Source organism: Macaca fascicularis, chromosome 5 (assembly GCF_037993035.2).
Source record: "Macaca fascicularis isolate 582-1 chromosome 5, T2T-MFA8v1.1".
Classification (NCBI taxonomy): domain Eukaryota; kingdom Metazoa; phylum Chordata; class Mammalia; order Primates; family Cercopithecidae; genus Macaca; species Macaca fascicularis.
The window spans coordinates 113,679,435-113,699,156 of NC_088379.1; the positions used below are offsets into that span (position 1 = coordinate 113,679,435).

The following is a 19,722-nucleotide window of genomic DNA, read 5'->3' on the forward strand; positions in this document are numbered from 1 at the left end:
TTGTTTTAATAGTGTACAGCCATAGTCCGCTTATAGTAAATGACCAACCTGCATCAGGTATTTTCAAATAACTAAAATGGAACACATATCACATCCAATGTCTCTAGCTTACATCTGCTATAATACTCACATGAACATTTAAAAGCTGTTAAGACTGTACCATATATATTTTGTGGCTCTACAAAAGTGCATATTTCTGCACCTCAAGATAGTTCTTCATGTCACATGGCCATTGAGGCTTTACAGCTTCGGAAGGGTGACTGAAATCATCCTCCCTAACACTGAGGCGAAGAACAGGTATTAGTGACCCTGAGAAATGGCACATCAAAAAAAAAGGAGTCCTCTTTCAAGATTATTATTATTTTGTGAGACAGAGTCTCACTCTGTTGCCCAGGCTGGAGTGCAGTGGCGCAATCCTGGCTCACTGCAATCTCCACCTCCAGGGTTCAAGCCTCAGCCTCCCCAGGAGCTGGGATTACAGGCGCATGACACCACACCTGGCTAATTTTTGTATCTTTAGTAGAGACAGGGGTTTTACCATGTTGATCAGGCTAGTCTTGAACTCCTGACCTCATGATCTGCCCACCGTGGCTTCCTGAAGTGCTGGGATTCCAGCCGTGAGCCACTGCGCCCGGCTTCTTCCAAGATTATTAAAGGTGCTCTGGGGACAGAGAGTAGAGAGGGAGGGCACGCTTCTTTCGGGTATCCACAGCGGTCCTTTCAATGTAATTACTGCAAGGTTCGGAAGTTGCTACAAGGTTGTTTCATGTGTCTGGAACCTTATTTCAGACTTTCTTCTTTCTCAGCTCCATTTACCCTTCTACCTGTGTCTCAAGTGTTATCTATTCCATGAACCTTCTCTACTCCACACCTTGTTCGTCCATCCCTCACCTCAGGCAGAGCTGGGGCTCCTCTTCTGCGCTCCCCATGACCCTGAGCTCACTGCATGACTGAATGCCTCACAGGTGCTATAACTGGCTCTGTCCCCAGAGCACCACCTGGGTCTCTTAGCACCATGCTCCCCCACTTACACATGCCTAGAACATAGCCGGCACACAGCGACCATGTGAAGCCTGCACCGTTACGCTTCTACTGCTAAATCAAATAACCTGTTACCTTCTAGGCATCAACCAGTTCTTCAAGAGAATCTACATTTATGATATGCAAAAAGAACTAAGTAGTTTGGATGTATTAATGTCAAGTTATACAAAAACCCAAATTCATGTATGGTAAAAACAAAAAATTTTGTTAAAATTATATGGACTATATAATATTGGGAAGCATTAAAAACTAAATTGAAAAGTTCTAACATTATAAATATTTGGCTAATCTCACCCTAGAAAATTTGTGCACTATTAATTAGCCTGTTATTAGCCAAAGTTATAAAAACAAATTGAAATTATAAATCTATGTCATGTAATAGGGTATTTTAATATTGAATAATTGAGACATATATTTCACACGATCTCACTGAGGATCAGGGTACCATTCTGGTGACACTAAATACCTTAATTTTACCTTTATTCTATCCCTGTACAGTACTGTTATTTAAAGAACAGTATCTTTAGATAAAGTACTATCACTGATCAGCTTCTGTTTGCCTCAGTAATTGAATGACTTATTCTGATTATGATGAAAACACTATGAATGAAGCTGGGCTTTCCCTTCATTCAAGGAATATGCAAAACAATTTCCTTTAAAAGTTGTGCAGAGGGAAATCTTTAAAGATAAATTCACATTACAGTAGCTTTCTTTAAAACTACTTTCTTCCCACCCATCGACATGGAGGAAAGGAGAGAGAGCAGAGAAACAGACAGAATATGTAGGTGTTTCTTTTGCGTCTTTTTAAAAGTTAAAACTCATTACTTAAAGAATTAGAAAAATAAATTTAAAGGCATTCAACAAGCAACGCTGAATAAAATTCACAGCACAATGAAGTTTACAAAGGTCAAATGAGGAAGATGAGCTCTCCTCCTTTAGACAAACTACATCCAAAAGCCACCCAGAGCAGGATTAGAAGACGACACTTTATTTATTTTTTTATTTTATTTATTTATTTTTTTCTTGAGACAGAGTTTCACTCTTGTCACCCAGACTGGAGTGCAATGGCGCAATGTGGGCTCATTGCAACCTCTGCCTCTTGGGTTCAAGAGATTCTCCTGCCTCAGCCTCCTGAGTAGCTAGGATTACAGGCACACGCCACCATGCCCAGCTAATTTTTGTACTTTTAGTAGATACAGGGTTTCACCATGTTGATCAGGCTGGTCTCGAATGCCTGACCTAAAGTTATCTGCCTGCCTCAGCTTTCCAAAGTGCTAGGATTACGGGCGTGAGCCACCATGGCCAGCCAGAAGACGACACTTTTGAAATCTTCTGGGTGAACACTGATCTTCCTACTTACAGGGCGTGCCAGGGGCTCTATACAGAGATGGTAATTGCTGCTCAGAAAACAGGAGCCTGGTTCAGGGGTGAAAATTCTTCAACTACAGCAGTCTTACGAAGGCACTGGGCCGGGCACGGTGGCTCACGCTTGTAATCCTAGCACTTTGAGAGGCTGAGGCTGGCAGATCACCTGAGGTCAGGAGTTCGAGACCAGCTTGACTAACATGGAGAAACCCCGTCTCTACCAAAAATACAAAATTAGCTGGGTGTGGTGGTGCATGTCTGTAATCCCAGTTACTCAGAAGGCTGAGGCTGGAGAATCGCTTGAACCCGGGAGACAGAGGTTGTGGTGAGCCGAGATCGTGCCACTGCATTCCAGCCTGGGCAACAAGAGCGTATCTCTGTCTCAAAAAAAAAAAAAAGAAGGTACTGGAAGACCGAGCTAATCCACTCAGGAGGAGGAAAACCATGTAGATTTTGAAGTCAGAATGACCTGGGTAAAAACTTCAGCTTAGCCACCTACTACAAGGCCTTGCATAAATTACCTAAACTCTTCAGCCCCTCAATTTCCTCACCTGAAAAATGGGGTGATAATATTCATGTAATAATATTCATTCCACCACTGGGTTGCTGTCAAGAATTTAAGACAGTTCCTAACCATCAGCATATGGTAGTTATTAAGGCAACCAAAATAACTCAGAAGAGCTGACTATGCTGTTTCCCATAAGTAACAGACTCTTACTTCCTGTGTCAAACTTGTATCCAATGTCTGAGCTCCAAACCTTGACCAGTAAAGTGACTTTTTGTATGGAGCACATTATAGGAAATAAATTGTGCAACCCATTTCCAGAAATAAGTTTCCATGTGTGTATGACCTCAGATATGCATCCTTGTCATCATCTCTGAGAACGTGAGCCCCACAGGAGCACCTAAAGCAATGGCTACATATTAAATTGTATGTTAATTAATGGCTTCGCTCTTGCTTTTTTAAAAAGAAATAATTCCACTTTTATTAAGACTGACCTTGCTGGCATTTCTAATGCTCGTCTCACACAGACCCTGAGAATTACTACAGACTGAATGTTGTGTTCTCCCAAATACATATGCTGAAATTCTAACCCCTAATTTGATGGTATAATGAGGCGAGCCTTTGGGAGGTGATCATGTCCTGAGCAAGGAGCTCTCATGAAGGGGATTAATGTCCTTATAGAAGAGATCCTGGAGCACTCTCTTCCCCCTTCTTCTACCTTGTAAAGATACAGCCAGAAGACTGGGATCAGGCCCTCACCAGACACCAAACCTGCCTGCACCTGGATCCTGGAGTTCACAGGCTCCAGAAGTGTGAGAAACAAACCTGTTGTTTATAACCCACCATGTCTATGGTATTTTATTATAGCATGCTGCATGAACTCAGACATAATAACTGCAAAATATTAAATTATTTTAAGAGCTTAAATAGTGAAAATTATTCCCCTCTATAAAATAAAACAGTCTTTGCCCTATCAAGACTACATAAGTAAGATGCTCAAATTCTACAGTAATAAAACAATTGGCACTACAAATGAGGTATTTCCTGCAGATAAAATTAGTATGACTTAAACATGATATACCTACACTGAATAGAATACATGATAGATGCTGGGGTACAGTAACATGAAAAAAGAATTTTTTACCCAGATCTAAGTAGCTTGTGGCAAAACAGTCACCTGAATACATTGTTTATAAGAAGTGTAAAATAATACAGTCCTTTGGAAAGCAATATGACAATATGTATCAAGAAATTTAAAATAGCAGGGGCACTGGCTCATGCCTGTAATCCCAGCATTTTGGGAGGCAGCAGCAGGCAGATCAACTGAGGTCAGGCATTCAAGACCAGCCCGGCCAACATGGTGAAATCCTGTCTCTACTAAAAATACAAAAAATTAGCCGGGCATGGTGGCGCACGCCTGTAATCCCAGCTACTTGGAAGGCTGAGGCAGAAGAATCACTTGAACCCAGGAGGCGGAGGTTTCAGTGAGCCGAGATCGCGCCACTGCACTCCAGCCTGGGCGACAGAGTGAGATTCCATCTCAAAAAAAGAAAAAACCAAAAAATAACTTTAAAATATTTATATCCTTTACCTCCACAATGAATCTCTTCAACATAAGTAATAGTCCTAAATATAGAAAAGAACTGTTATGTATAGACATGTTCATTGAAGGAGTATTTACATTTGTAAGAAAAACAAAAGGGAGCAACTTAAACGTCTAAAAGCAGGAAAAAATAAGACTAAATAAATTGTGAAATTCACTTAATGGAATATTGATATACATAAACACTGTGCCATGAGAAATGCTTTTTATATATAAGATTGAGAAGTATGCAACAAACATGTATATATATGTACACAAATATACAAGTCAAAAAATGCATAGAAAAAATATTAGAAAGTAATGTAAGTAGTTATTACTAACGTTGCCTTTACATAGTAAGATTATGGTCTTCTTTTTTTTTTAATCTTTCTTATACCAAATTTTAATAATAAGGTATTAGTTTATTAAAAAAATTTTATTTAAAAGCATTCATTAGCACCCATAGCAAAAAAAAAAAAAAAAAAGATAGCTCAAGGCTTTCGTAATGCAATATATCCATGAAATCCTTATTACAAAGTTCATTAACTTCCAAAAAATAAGTAGTACCAGCATTGTATACACCCTAAAACACATTTCCTTCTTGAAAGCAAAAGAGCGAATGAGAGTGGAGAGCCACGGGTATGGAGGAGGGGCTTACATAATTGTCTCTTGCAGACCAGCCTGGATAAAGTTGCATATGTAGCTGTCTTTCTTTCCGTGCTAATTCATAATATTTAGCCTGCTCTTCACGGGAGAGGGCATGCCACTAAAACAGAGAGGAAGGAAGAAAAATACAAAAATAAGCAAAATAGCAATAGTATATTTTATGTTTCAAAAATCAAAAAATGAAAATATTAAGCATTTAAACTTTGATTTATTTTTAAATTGCAGAAGACCAAGTGCCAAGTGCTATAGAAATCTACTTAGAGTCTAGTGGCTACAGTGAAACTCAAACTTTGGTTTCTCTATCCTGTTCTCCGATATCACATGAAACACATCAAAGTCAATCAAAGTATTCAAAGTAAAATGATCTCTGTCACCCACCCTTTCTCTTTTCCAATATAAATTAAAAAGAACTTTCAATGGTGAACCTCAACACCCAACTTAACTGTTTTTCACAGTTAGTAGCATATTCTGATATCTGAGCCCAAGTACTTTTTATTTATGCAAAATGTGATAATTTCCAGATGTCTTTTAAAACAGATACACCCTCTCCTCATATGAACACTTTCCCGTTTTGTTATAGGAAGAGTCTGAAACCTTAATCATATCCTTGTCTATAGAGAAGGACATGAAAAGTCAGCTTGTCTGTCTCCGTCTCTTCACTGTCTCCTCAAACTCATATAGACGCTATCTATAGGGACAACACTGACGACACTGTCCAGTCACACAAGCACATTTTATGGCTATGGCTTTTAGCTTCCTTTTGATGGACAGCAAGTGGCATTATTGAAGTTTATTTTGCCATCTAGAATTTGAGACTATAGTTTCTAATATGAAGAATACAGCTGCTAATATCCTACAAACTTTTTGTCTCCTTTTTACATAACTGATTATATAGCATATATAACAAAGTAGTTTATATAGGAAAGGTATCTGGGATTTTAAGGGGTTTACATTTGCACACTGCTTTGCATATATCTGCACATGACTCACCCCAGTCCCCAGCAGACAGTGTTCATGTATTTTCCCAACTTCCCCAATGCCAGGACCTGCCAGCAGAACTTTCCAAGGGAGAACCATCTGGGATTTGGGGGAACCACTGTCCATGAGAGTATGACACAGAGGCGATGGTAGCTACCCAAGGAGACCAACCAGAGCCCACACTACGCACACATACATGCTCACCTAAGCACATACACACACCACTCACATGCTCACCTGAGCACATACACCCACACCCACATGCATAACACACATGCTCCTCTGTGCACATAAACTACATGCACGCCACACATGCTCACTTTTGCACCTGCAATGCTCACCCATGCGCACACACCATCTGTCAGCTGGGAGCCTCCCTGCTCCTGTTCTCCCCCAGCTCTCAGGTGTAGAGCTTCCCAGTTTGCTTCCTTCCCATTCCAGGCTACGAGATCCTTTCCCATTCACGGCTGCCCTGCATATTAATTTTTATCTCCCTGTTCATGTCTTTTAAAATGATTTTTATATAAGAAGGATGTGGGTGGGTTGGAGGAAGGACCAAGTGAGAGAGGTTGATGAGAGAGAAAATCTTCTCCTAGAGGAGGCTATATGTCTAAGTCTTAATCAACTTGGACTCAGCCCCTAAAGTGTAGCTAAGACAACAAACACCTGCTGCTCTTGTTTGACAACAGAACATGAAGCTGATTTCAGGACACGACAGCACCTTCTGGCCACACCCCACCTCCAGTTCCAGCCTCCAGTGTGAGAAGCAGCAGTTCCCACTAGCAGGGCAACAGAGTCCATTTCCTTTGAAAGCCCCTTAACAGTCAGGCTGTGCTGAAGAGAATAGGTGATTTATTGTTTAATTGCTTTAGAAGTACAGAGTATGAGGTTAAAAAGCATGACACAAAGCAGGGCTTGCCCCGAGCCTAAAGGCAAATCAGGTGATGTGCTTTTGTTTTAAAAAAAAAATTACAGGGAGGTGCCAGAAAAACAAAACAAAACAAAACAACCCTGGAAACAGTTACCTGAAGCACAGTTCTTTTTACTAGAATAAACCTTAGACAAATTGAGCCTAAGAAGAAGCTATTTCTGGGGCAGCAGCGGTGGTTTAAATTGGGATGGAAAAGTCACACTGCTTCTAGCAACTGACAGCTTTTTAAACCTGGAACACTGGCCTGGTATTACAGACCTTCAGAGGGAGAAAAACCAAATTGGACACAAAAGGAAACATCATCAGTTTTCTGATGTTTTGTTCTTTTTGTTTTTGTTTTTTTTGAGACAGGGTTTTGCTGTGTTGCTGGAGTGCAGTGGTGTGATCATAGCTCACTGCAACCTCGAACTCCTGGGCTCCAGCAATCTTCCCACCGCAGCCCTGAGCTAGGATTACAGGAATACATTACCATGCCTGGCTAATCTTTGATTTCTAAAAAGAAAAGTGATATTTATGGTAGGGTGCAGTGGCTCATGCCTGTAATCTCAGCACTTTGGGAGGCTGAGGCACACAGATCACTGGGGGCCAGTGGTTCAGGACCAGCCTGGCAAACATGATGAAATCCTGTTTCTATTAAAATACAAAAATTAGCCAGGTGTGGCAGTGCCTGCCTGTAATCCCAGTTACTCAGGAGGCTGAGGCATGACAATTGCTTGAACCCAGGAGGTAGAGGTTGCAGTGAGCCAAGATTGTACCACTGCACTCCAGCCTGGGTGATAGAGCAAGATTCTATCTCACAAAGAAAAAACAAAACTGATATTTACACAGTGAGCTTTAGTGCTAAATAAAGATGACTGGCAAGAGGCAAAGCTTTACCAGTAAGGAAAAAAACAAGGTACAAAAAAAAAAGAAAAGAAGACAAGAAGTCTTCCATTTTAAATTTATTATTTGACAAGTATCATTCCCTTGTATACAACACCTTTTGTCAGTATAATTTTACATAACTTACAGCAGCTGAGAAAACCTGGATTCATAAATACAAATTAACTCCCAAAACAGATATCAAGGTTGGGTCTTCTACCCAAACAACCAGGGATTTTTCAGTTAAAACAAGAAACAGGCTGACAAAAAGATCCAAGCTAACGAAACTGAATAAAAGGCAAGGAGGCAAAGTAGGCATAAGCTAAACTATTTACATGTTCAACTGCTTTAAGTTTTCTGATCCCCCCCCCTTTTCTTTTTTGAGACAGAGTCTCGCTCTGTTGCCCAGGCTGGAGCGCAGTGGCGCGATCTCAGCTCACTGCAACCTCTGCCTCCCAGGTTCAAGTGATTCTCCTGCCTCAGCCTCCCGAGTAGCTGGGACAACAGGTGCTCGCCACCACGCCCAGCTAATTTTTTGTATTTTTAGTAGAGATGGGGTTTCACCATGTTAGCCAGGAAGTTCTCTGATATTTCTAATGTACAAAAATGACTCACAAATAGAAGATCACTTACCAAAATGAACAGTAGATAAAATGATGGAATTAAAGTTTTGCATTGAAAACAAAAACAAAGTCTAGTACAGACCTGAAAGATGGTCTTTCTTTACGGGAATTTCTGAAACACAATTGACTAAAAATGCTTCTCTATCTCTGTTTACTGCAAAATAGAGAGTGAAACTTTTTAAAAATCAAATCTCATTGTCAAGATTTCACCAAGTTGTGGGGAAAATACCCATTTAATTTGAATAAACTTGTACAGTTCCAAGATAAAACATTCTCATGACAAATTTGTGATAAATGGATTTCCTTTAATAGCCAGGAAGGTCTGAAGAGAAAAGCCTTATTTTACAATAAAATTTGTCCTATTATTATTTGTAATGTGGATTAAAAATAAAACTTTGATTAATTCACATGAACACTTCTATTTTACAGATATAGTAAAGATGAATAAAAAATCAAAAGATAAAATGTTCTGGGATGGATTTAAGATCCATTTTTAAGAACTCAAATTGTCCCAGTGTGAAACGTCATGATTTTGATGCCAGAGACTTTAAAGAGCTAGCAAGGGCTGCCCTGCCAGAGGGGAGTTATGAAAGGACCGAAAACCTGATCTTAATCAAAGATTCAGAGGCCTATAAATAGAAACAGGTGTCTAAATCAGAGACAGACAGAGACCCCAAATAAGAACCATCCTTTAGGACACATGCTCAGATCTGGGGATTGTTAAGGGAGCTGAGAAAGTAGCAATTGTTGGAAATGTGCATTAAGAATAGGAAGCATACCTTCATATCATATCCTCACTTACTCTCTTGAGCAGGAAAGTACTTCCCACTGGAAGGCCAGGGGGCCCTTAACTCAAAAAAGAAAAAACTAAGAGTTGCATACAAGCTGAAATAAAAACATCAGCCCTTCTTTTCCTCTGATTTCTTCTTTTAAAGAGTCAGGGAAAATGATCATCAGCCTTTAAGGCAGAGTTCTTCCAAGATGATGGGAATCACTCATCTGCCATGATCTGGCTTGGGAAAGCACTGTAATTATTGTTATTAAGTGTCTAAGGATCCACAGGGAGATAGGGCATTGTACACAGGACACCAAAAAAAGCTATAATCTACCACCGCATCCTCCCCTGGAAACCCCGGTGACTTGCAGATTGGAAATAGCTGCATTTTGAGGCTATCCGACGGGAATCAATAATGTAAGAGGGCCTGCTTCCCTCCTGTTCACACGGACTGGAAATCTCCTGAATGTTTTCTCTTATAAATGTTCAAATTTATTAGGTTCAGAACAGACCTGGTAAAATTATCATCAACAATAGCTAACACATGATCCTCTATGTTTCACAAGGGTTGTTAGATCCTACACAACTGAATGTTCATTTGCCAATCATGAATTTGAGAGGTTGCAAAAACAAACGCAGGGTCACAAATTAAGAGGCTACCACACAGATATGAAGAGCATCAACAAATTAAAATGAAACATTTCTAAAATTATAATGATACTGTGATTATGGTGAAAATGTAATTTAAATTAGAGAAATTCAAACTCTCTCTACCACTCTTCAGCCATCTAACTAAAATCACTTCTATCCCATGCAAAGTACTTGGAAGGACTGACTATGTATGTCTTTTGGCTGACAGCTGGATAAACAATCTTAGAGTGTCTATCCTAGTTGTAGCCTGCTGCCTGGTACATAATAGGTGCTCAGAAAAACATCATAGCATTGGTCAATGAATGAATGAAAAGAAAAGGGCAACCCAGAAACGGCAGGTGTACACTTTGAGATTTGGAGAACAGTCTTTCTAGAATCAAGACTCCTCAGGATCATATACATTCTTCCATATAAAACCTCATGGTAGAAGAGCTCTGCTTCTGTCCTGGAAGGAGTGGCCACCTCTGTTTGCCAGGCTGGTCCCCCAAAGACCTTGCTGTAGGCTCTCTGAAAGGGCTAAGTGCTTTCCTGTTTCAGAGGAGGCACACACATGCTACTCCATCTGCATGTGGGGGAATCTACCTCTCCCCATTCATCTCTACTTAGCTCTCACATCTCAGCTTAAATACAGTTTCCTCAGAGGGGCCTGCCCAAGCCCCTACTGTTCTTTCTCACTGAATCTGATTCCCTACATTCACAGTATTTATCATAATTTTTATTATATATTTATTGGCAATTATTTATCTAATGTCTGTATTCTGTCATAAAACTTGAAGCTCCAGAAAGGGCTGTATCTATTTTGGCTAATACAGGCCCTAACAGTGATTTATATATCTGTAAATTCTAGTTGAATATTTATTTATTTAATTTTTTGAGACAGAGTCTCTGTCTGTTGCCCAGGTTAGAGAGCAAGTGGCACAATCTCGGCTCACTGCAAACTCCGCCTCCCAGATTTAAGTGATTCTCCTGCCTCAGCCTCCTGAGTAGCTGAGATTACAGGCATCCACCACCACACACTCAGCTAATTTTTTTATTTTTGGTAGAGACGGGGTTTCACCATGTCAGCCAGGCTGGTCTCGAACTCCTGACCTCAGGTGATCTGCCTGCCTTGGCCTCCCAAAGTGCTGAGATTACAGGTGTGAGCCACCGTGCCCAGAGGCTGCATCTGTTTTATTCAGCAAGTATTACCTAATCTCCAGGCATCACGCCTGGCCCAAAAGTATAATCAATATTTGTTTAAAGAATGATAATTGGGCTTTAGGAGGTCGAGGGAGATGGACGACTTGAGGTCTGCAGTTCAAGATCAACCTGGCCAACACAGTGAAACCCTGTCTCTACTAAAAAAAAATACAAAAATTAGCCAGGTGTGGTGGTAGGCAACTGTAATTCCAGCTACCGGGGAAGCGGAGGCAGGAGAATCACCTGAAGCTAGGAGGTAGAGGCTGCAGTAAGCCAGGATCATGCCACTGTACTCCAACCTGGGTGACAGAGCGAGACTCATCTCAAAAAAATAAAAATAAAAATAAAAAAAAGAATGAATACAAGGCCAGGAACAGTGGCTCACACTTATTCACCCAGCACTTTGGGAGGCCAAAAGTGGGAAGTTTGCTTGAGCCCAGGAGTTTGAGACCAGCCTGGGAACATAACAATACCACATCTCTACAAAAAATTTTTTTTAGTTAGCCAGGCATTGGCCGCTGCCTCGTCTGACAAGTGAGGAGCCCCTCTGCCTGGCCACCCCGTCTGGGAAATGAGGGGCACCTCTGCCCGGCCGCCCTGTCCGGGAAGTGAGGAGCGCCTCTGCCCAGCCACCCAAATTGACTGGTAAGAGAGGAGTACCTCTGCCCCACCATCCAACCGACTGGGAAGAGAGGAGCGCCTCTGCCCGGCCGCCGCCCTGTCTGGGAACCGAGGGGCGCCTCTGTCCGGCCGCCCGCCGCCCTGTCTGGGAAGTGAGGGGCGCCTCTGCCCGGCCGCCGCCCTGTCTGGGAAGTGAGGGGCGCCTCTGCCCGGCCGCCGCCCTGTCTGGGAAGTGAGGGGCACCTCTGCACAGCTGCCGCCCCATCTGGGAAGTGAGGAGCGCCTCTGCCCGACCACTGTGCAACCCTCCAAGTGTGAAGTTGACAGCCTTGTGTGTGATCTTCCTGCCCTCCCCAAGTTGCATTTTCAACATTAAAGTTTACTTTTTAATGAAAAGTTTTAAATTGGAAAAAAAAAAAAAAAATTAGCCAGGCATGGTGGCACAACGACTATAGTCCCAGCTATTCGGGAGGCTGAGGTGGAAGGATCACTTGAGCCCAGGAGGTCAAGGCTGCAGTGAACCATGATCATACCACTGTTTTAAAAAACAGTAACAGTAAAAACAGTTATCGAAATTGTTTAAAATGCATCATATCATATCTTGAAGTGCAAACACATTCTATGACCACCTGATATGTGATTAAATTGGGGCAGATTTTCATGAAGCAGTTCCATGGCTACCATAAACATTTATACATGATTCCACTACTTACCCTTCTGCCGAGAATCTGGTTGATAGCTGCACTTTCTTTTAGAGTACACTCAGCGACGACATTCGCTCTCATTTCTTTCATGTATAACATAAAAGCATTCAGAGGCTTCTTAATGTGAGGTCTTTTTGGCTCCTGCTCCTTTCTCTGTTCATGCTGAGGCTTCCTAAAAGGTGGTGGTGGTTAGGGGAAGGGGTGGAAGGAATGAGGAAGGGATGGAGGAGGAGAGAAGCAGAGCACCTGCTCACATGGCTGCACTCAGGATGGGGACAACCCTATCGCCTCAGAACACCACCAACTTGGAAGAGTAGCTCTTGACTCATCTGATGAAACACTGGGAGGCAAACCACCCATCCAATAGGGCTTCCTATCTACTCAGTGACTGAGAATAAAACGCTTTGGTTTGAGAAAGTGGACCTGTCATTAGAGAACTATGAACACCAAGTAGAAATGGACTTGGCATTGTGAAGATGCTCCAGGTGGGCTCTGAGGCTGAGTTCTCTGGTCCCCTCAGAAGAAGCTGAACACACAGCACAGGTGATCATTCCTCTTTCAGAATAGAGGCTCTTAAGTTTTGCAGGGGGTTAAGGACCACTTCAAGAAGCTACTAAATCTTTGGACCTTTTCCCCCAAACAAATACATGTTGCCTTTGCATACATTTGCAAGGGCTTTATGGACAATCACATGCTGCCTCCCATCCCCACCCTCCCATTCACAAAACCTAGATTAAGAAGCTTAATTACTAATCTCTTCAGAGTAAATTAATTTAGCCCTGCACTCACAGTCTGAGACAACCCTGGCCCAACAGGGAATCTTGGGCTTTATTTGTTCCTTTCCCTTGAATTCTGTGCTATTGAAGCTTGGAGCCACTTTCTTCTTCCAGAAGAAAGTGCATTAAACCCTCCAATCTACTTCACTCAGGTAGGAACAGGTTCTCCCCAATAATCTGAACCAAATGAAAATTCAGTGGTAAATGGCTAAACAGCTCAAGAGTCTTGAATGCCCATGTTCTGAAGATTCTTCCATTTTGTTGAGGTTCCCATGATCTTTTAAGGTCCACACTCCTTGCAACCTCAGAATCAAAATCAGCACAGTAGGAATGAGGCTGCTTAATGTCCTCAGGGACAGAGCTTTCAAGGCAGAGGTGCACTGAGTTTCACAGTCACAGAAAGGGGTGAAGGATCACTGTTGCAAAGGAGCAACAGTGTAGAAATCTTCAGTATCCTCAGGCAACCACAGCAGAGCCCGGGTGGATACTTACACGTGCATTAGGTCACTGTCAGTGTGGGGATGTTCCTGTTTGACCTGAGGTGTTACAATAGCTGGATGAGGGATGCCAGTTGTGTGGGGACCAGGAGGACCGGGAATCATATGATGAGAAAACCTAAAAGAAGGAAAGAGAAGAAAACAATGTACTACTGGCTGCTGCAGCAAAAGCTAGATGGAATTTCAAAGCAATCCACTAACTGCTACTGGCTAAGAATAAAAACACATCTTTATGCACAGAAACATTAACTATAGAGTGGGCTGATAATTATTTTTTTTTTCTTTCTATATTCGGGTGGAAGTATTTGTAATTATTTCCTGTACTTTTTTGAAACTAATAGTAGAATCTGACATTTTTCCTAGGAGGGCTGTAGGCCATGAGATTAAAAAAAAAGTGAATCATTTTTCTTGCAAAGCAATTTTGAAATAGGAATTTCACTAAAAGTAATTATTGGAAATATAACACTTTATTTAAGACTTAGCTTTTTAAATGCTTTTTAAATGAAGGCAAAAGACATCATATTTTAAAATCTCTGCCTATATTCCTAAGCAAACCATCACAATGCGAATTTTCTCATATTATTGGCTTTCTCATCCATATTAGGAGGGAACAACTGAGAAAACGGATAGGAATCAATCTCCCATTTAATAAGGTTTCCATTAACATCATCCAAAATGATTTTCTGTGCAGAAATACACTAATGTTTCAGAGATCTCATCTTATGGAAAACTGGTAAGAGAAATAAGGAGAAGAATTTAAAGGGAGGATAAAGTTTTGCATCAAGGTTAAAAACTACACTTGCCAAAGGCTTTTTCCCCAAGTACGCTTGGACAGCATTAAAAAAATCTTAAAATATCCACCACCAGCCAACACAAAGGAGGGAAACTGCCATGCAAGAAAAATAAAATAAAGACAGTACTTTCAATAAGCTCTCTAGATAAATTTGGATATGTTTTAGAAATTTTTGCTTTTCAAACTGTTTTAAAGTAAACATTTAATTCAGCAAGAACAACATTCTCGGGTCTTTCATCACAGCCTATACAATTAATTTCCTCTTCTTGAAAGGAACTCTGCTAGAATATATATTTTTCAAAAACAAATTTTAAAATATGAAGAAAGCATGGTAAAAATACAAATATTTGACCAAATAATGAGGCTTTGCTAAATGTATTACTTGCAAAAATACATGATGCTAGTTATTTGCCTGTGAGAATTCTATCATCAGATAGTTCTTACGATGTTATAAAGTATAAAAATATGTTTTAAGGGGAAGGATATTAATTCCACCTCCTCCCACAATCAGCTACATTTACAACTCACTGAAAAAAAAATTTTTTTAAAACTGTAATTCACCACAGAAACTTTGAAAACTATACCCATATAAAAAAGACATATTCACAACCAGTTAATAACCCACCAGTTTGACTTCCGGCACAATAATGCTAGCTCCCTTGACAAAGCCACATCGAACACACAGATGATGCACCCCAAATGTGTGTGTACATCAAGCACAGGGCACAGAGCCATCCTCTCCAGAAGCAAAAGCATCATACACAGCAGCTTCTCGGTGCGGCGCGGCAGGCCTCCCGAGCTCCGCTGGCACGACCATGTCCACACAGGGCCTGATTCACACACTAGGACGCACACCCTGTATGGCCTGCCAGCCTGTCCGCACTGTTCTGTCTCCTCTGACAGCCTCCGTCCAGGAAGACTCTAGACTATCTGGGCATTTTCAAACACTGCCGCATCAAACTGATACAACTTTCCACAAAGGAAGCAAATTATAGAGCTGAGACCAAACCAGTTTTATCCTCCTCCCTTACCCCACCCCCGGCATATTTTGAATCAAACAACTCTTCCTTCTAATGTCCGCTTTCCGGACAGTTTCCATCCCACAGTCAGGCGGCCATGAATTCATTTGGAGGCAACGCTTTCCAGGGAGGCTGAGTCCATCCCCCGATGGTGTGGCTGATCCAGCCAGGGCATAGCACAGAGCTCCTACCCGGGACTCTCTCTGACACCTAGTGTGGGAGCCAGGCACACTGCACAGACAGACACATGGCTGAGGTATGCACCCTCCTAGCCAACCAAAAGGCAAGCAGAGGCGCACAGGATGCAAGCACGAGAAGAGCAACTTGTCCTCGAGCGCCCCGGTTTCCACCTCCACCTACCTGGACATGGAAGTGTCGACTGACAGTGAGGATGGGTAGGGTTGCCTGAATCCACCCGTGATGGGATATACAGGCTGACCTTGCCTGAGGTCACAGAAGAAAGGAACCCATCAATGACAAAACACGAGTTACCAACCAGTAGTAAGAGTTGGATGAGGGGAGAAGAGGGAGATATTCAAACAGAATCTTGTGGAAGCATTACAGACCCCGGCATTGTTTCAGATATGTAACCGTTCCCCTTCCTCACCCTCCACCCAATCAAAGCGTCATTTGCCTTCAAAGAAATCTCCCACCCTCAATTTTGAAACAAACCGGCCACCAATTATGTCTCTTTTATCCCATCCCCTCTCCCAATCCCATTAATGCTTTGAACAAAGTAAGCACTTAAATGTTTACTGAATATAACAGAACCCTGAGAACAGTGAAATATTCCCTTCAGAGAAGGAGCTGAGTGACTTCTTTATCTGAATATTTGAGAATTTCAGGCAAGGGAAGAAAGAAAATAAAATTGTATATTTATATAAAAATAAACAGTTTTAAAACACTGTACCTTTTCCCCCATATTCATGTTAAAGTCAAGAAATAAAAGACTAATTCACTGGAATTATTTTCTCTCCACCCTGAGAAGTCCATTTTTCCCTGTGTTCTTTCTACATCTCTCATTTTTCATTTACATAGACTTTATTTCCAGCTGCCAGTGGTACAATTCAGCACAGGACTATTGCCCCTAAGTCGCTAAGTTCAGACAGAATAATTGATCTAGGTTTGAAAGTGTATGCATAATCAATTAAATTCAAGCAGTTACTGACTAAGAGATGTAATGCTAGGGAGAGAGAGAGAGAGAGAAAGACAGAAAGCTGGACTGTCCATGGCAGGATGACCCTTCCTAGCTGAAGAAGGCTAATGCAAGGATGTACAGGTAGGGAGATGGGGGAAAATGACATGGGGGCTGTGACATAGAGAGTCAAGTGGAAAAAAGAGAGAAACAATTGCTAGAGTTGAGCATTATTTCTATGGAGTGAGAATTGGGGAGGGAAGAGTGGAGAGAGTATGGGAGTGGGAGGAGGAAACGTTGTGGGCTAATCATAAAATAATAAAAATAGGCTATACTATGTTATTCTTCCTTCCCAAAATATATTTCCTTCACCTTCATAATTGATAAGATTTTGGAGGCAGCAGTAAGCATATTTTTAGAAATAAACAACAAAATAAAGAGCATTAGCATTTATATTCAGAAGAAAAGAAGGCCCCCAAATCAGTTTTTTACTACTCTGAACTCAAATTGGACACTTACTTCATTAACATCCCCAAAATGCTCTTATATTGTTGAATTTCTCTCTAGTTATTTTTGTCATTTACCTTACTTGCCCACTTACAAGCAAAGGTAGATATTAAATGTGTCTAAATTCATTTTTGAAAAATATAAGTTGTTCATTAAAAAAACCTAGAAAAGAAAAACCACACTGAGTACTAACTTTGTACAGGCATAGCAAATGCCCAAAGCCACAAATGGAATCCATAAAACTATAAGCTTCAAAGCAAATGCTACAGTCATTTTCTACCCATATTAGCAATCAGATCAATCCATTTCAAAGTCTGTATGTTTTTTAATCTTTTAAATTTAAATGAAAAATGAATAAAGTTAGCACCTTGCTTGTTGCTATGAAATTTTCTCAACTCCTCAAGTGTTACCATTCATAAATCTAATTTCCATGAATGCAAAGTGGAGGAACATGTGTTCAAATGCCTGGCTGAAGGGTACAGCAAGGTTCTTACCAGCCAAGAGGTGGGGTGATCTGTCCAACACCACCCGGAGATAGGGGATAAAAAGTAGGGATATCAGGAGCTGGAGGATGTCTGGACATGCCTGTTAAACAGAACAGAGAGGTATTATTTGCACATTCACAGGATATTTAACCAGAAACGCAACAACATGTTTTATACCATTCAAACTTAAGGTTCAGAATGAAACAATATTTATTCACCAGAGCCAAAGAACAGGAGTCAATTTGTTAGCTTTTCTCAAGATTTCAACATCTGGGAAAACTGGGCCTTCAGACAGTATTATCCTAAGGAACTCAAAAGGAGTAAAGATGCTGCTAGTAATACAATCATCAAAATAGACTTTTAAATTATTTATTTTGCCCTCAATATTTCACATTATTTAAGAAAATGGTAGACAATTGTTTTGTATAGAATGAGAATCATTTTTTTTTTTGTAGAATGGAAAATGAGAGCCCTTCATAAGTAGATGGCTTGCCATGGTGTTCAAGGATTAGGTAAATTGCCATTTTTGTATTTTTATTGGTTCCCTTATGGACACACAGATTTGAGAAATGTGACATCTCAGAGGATCAAAGATTAATAAGGAATCATCTTCAGCCCCATAATGGTCACACTTGATATGATTCATTTGGTCTCTGTCTAAGCTCTTCATCGAGTTGAGTCCTCTGGGCTGCAAGGTCAAGCTGTTCTGGATTAGCTGAATTCCACAGAAAATGAGAGTGCCACCAAATTGGTTCTTGAGCTCACACTCCCTGGAGTACACTGCCCTGAAACTGTGAAAACCACCTAAAGATTATATGTAATCCTAGTCCCAAGTGACATCCCTTTATACCTTACCCTACGTACAGAAGAAAAAAAATGACAAGACAAATGCATAAAATGTAAAATATAAAAACTTAGATTCAATGTTTTTGGGGGAAAGTGATTCAGAACAGAAAAAAGCCACAGATGTGTCTTCACGTAGCTAATGATGGCTTTAAAAGACCATTTCCATATACAAGCACAAATTCCAAGGTTTAACACTCAGATTATATGTTTAGTGACTGTAAATATCACATACTGGCTAATCTGTGGAATCAGACGAGTACGTGGAAGATGTTTCTTAAATATTCTGCTTTTTACTATTTAAAGTGCCTAGGAATTTCATTTGTATCTTAAAGATATTAAAAGCCTTCAAATTGGGAATGACAAGAAGTGCTGTCTTGAAAGTTGGTGTTAATTCAACTTTGAAGTTAGAATGAACTATTTCTCAATTCTTACAGAAAGTAGGTGGGAAGGAAAAAACGTTCTTTAATCTCTCAAGAGAGGGCTTACCTTAAATCATCTCATGTTTTGCTGTTTTTAAAATAATGGTCTCAAATCTCCTTTATTTAAAACATTGTTTTTGTTAGAAATACTGACTCTTTTGGTTATAGCGGAACATAAATTTTTTACCTTAGGATTTTTGGGGGGTGGGGGAGTTTGCAGTGGTGATTCTTGACATACCAGAATCACTGAGGTGGGTTTTCAATTTGCTGTCCCCTTAACTCTGAGATCCAGATACCACCCCAGATCTCAGGGTCTGTAAGGGGATTGCTCAGTCGCGGGGGAAACAAAATCAAAACAATACGACTTGACCAACCCTGAAAAACATTAGAAACTTAGTAAAAATTTCAATGTTCTGTACTTGAAAATCGTAGCGGTCACAGACCACCTGAATTATTCACTTTATTTTATTTTATTTTATTTTTGAGACAGTCTCGCTCTGTCACCCAGGCTAGAGTACAGTGGCGCAATTTCAGCTCACCACAACCTTCACCTCCCAGGTTCAAGCAATTCTCCTGCCTCAGTCTCCCGAGTAGCCAGCACTATAGGTGTGTGCCATCACGCCTGACTAATTTTTATATTTTTAGTAGAGATGGGGCTTTGCCATGTTGGCCAGGCTGATCTTGAACTCCTGACCTCAGGTGATCCGCCTGCCTCATCCTACCAAAGTGCTGGGATTACAGGCATGAACCACTGGGCCCGGCC

General features: G+C 40.9%; 1 protein-coding gene across 8 annotated transcripts in view; it reads right to left on the bottom strand.

Annotated features, from left to right (window-relative positions):
• The window catches only part of LEF1 (lymphoid enhancer binding factor 1), a 122,208-nt gene that overhangs the window by 18,698 nt on the left and 83,788 nt on the right, over positions 1-19,722 (bottom strand). For 4 of the 8 annotated variants that reach the window (XM_015450728.4, XM_005555635.5, XM_015450729.4 and 1 more), the window contains exons 5-9: positions 17,704-17,794; positions 15,928-16,011; positions 13,751-13,873; positions 12,492-12,654; positions 5,152-5,259 (exon numbers count right to left, since the gene is read on the bottom strand). In XM_015450728.4, coding sequence (XP_015306214.1) covers positions 5,152-5,259; positions 12,492-12,654; positions 13,751-13,873; positions 15,928-16,011; positions 17,704-17,794 — 569 coding nt within the window. The remainder of the gene's footprint in view (positions 1-5,151; positions 5,260-12,491; positions 12,655-13,750; positions 13,874-15,927; positions 16,012-17,703; positions 17,795-19,722) is intronic. The other 4 variants (XM_005555637.5, XM_005555639.5, XM_074040270.1 and 1 more) reach the window with 1 other exon arrangement.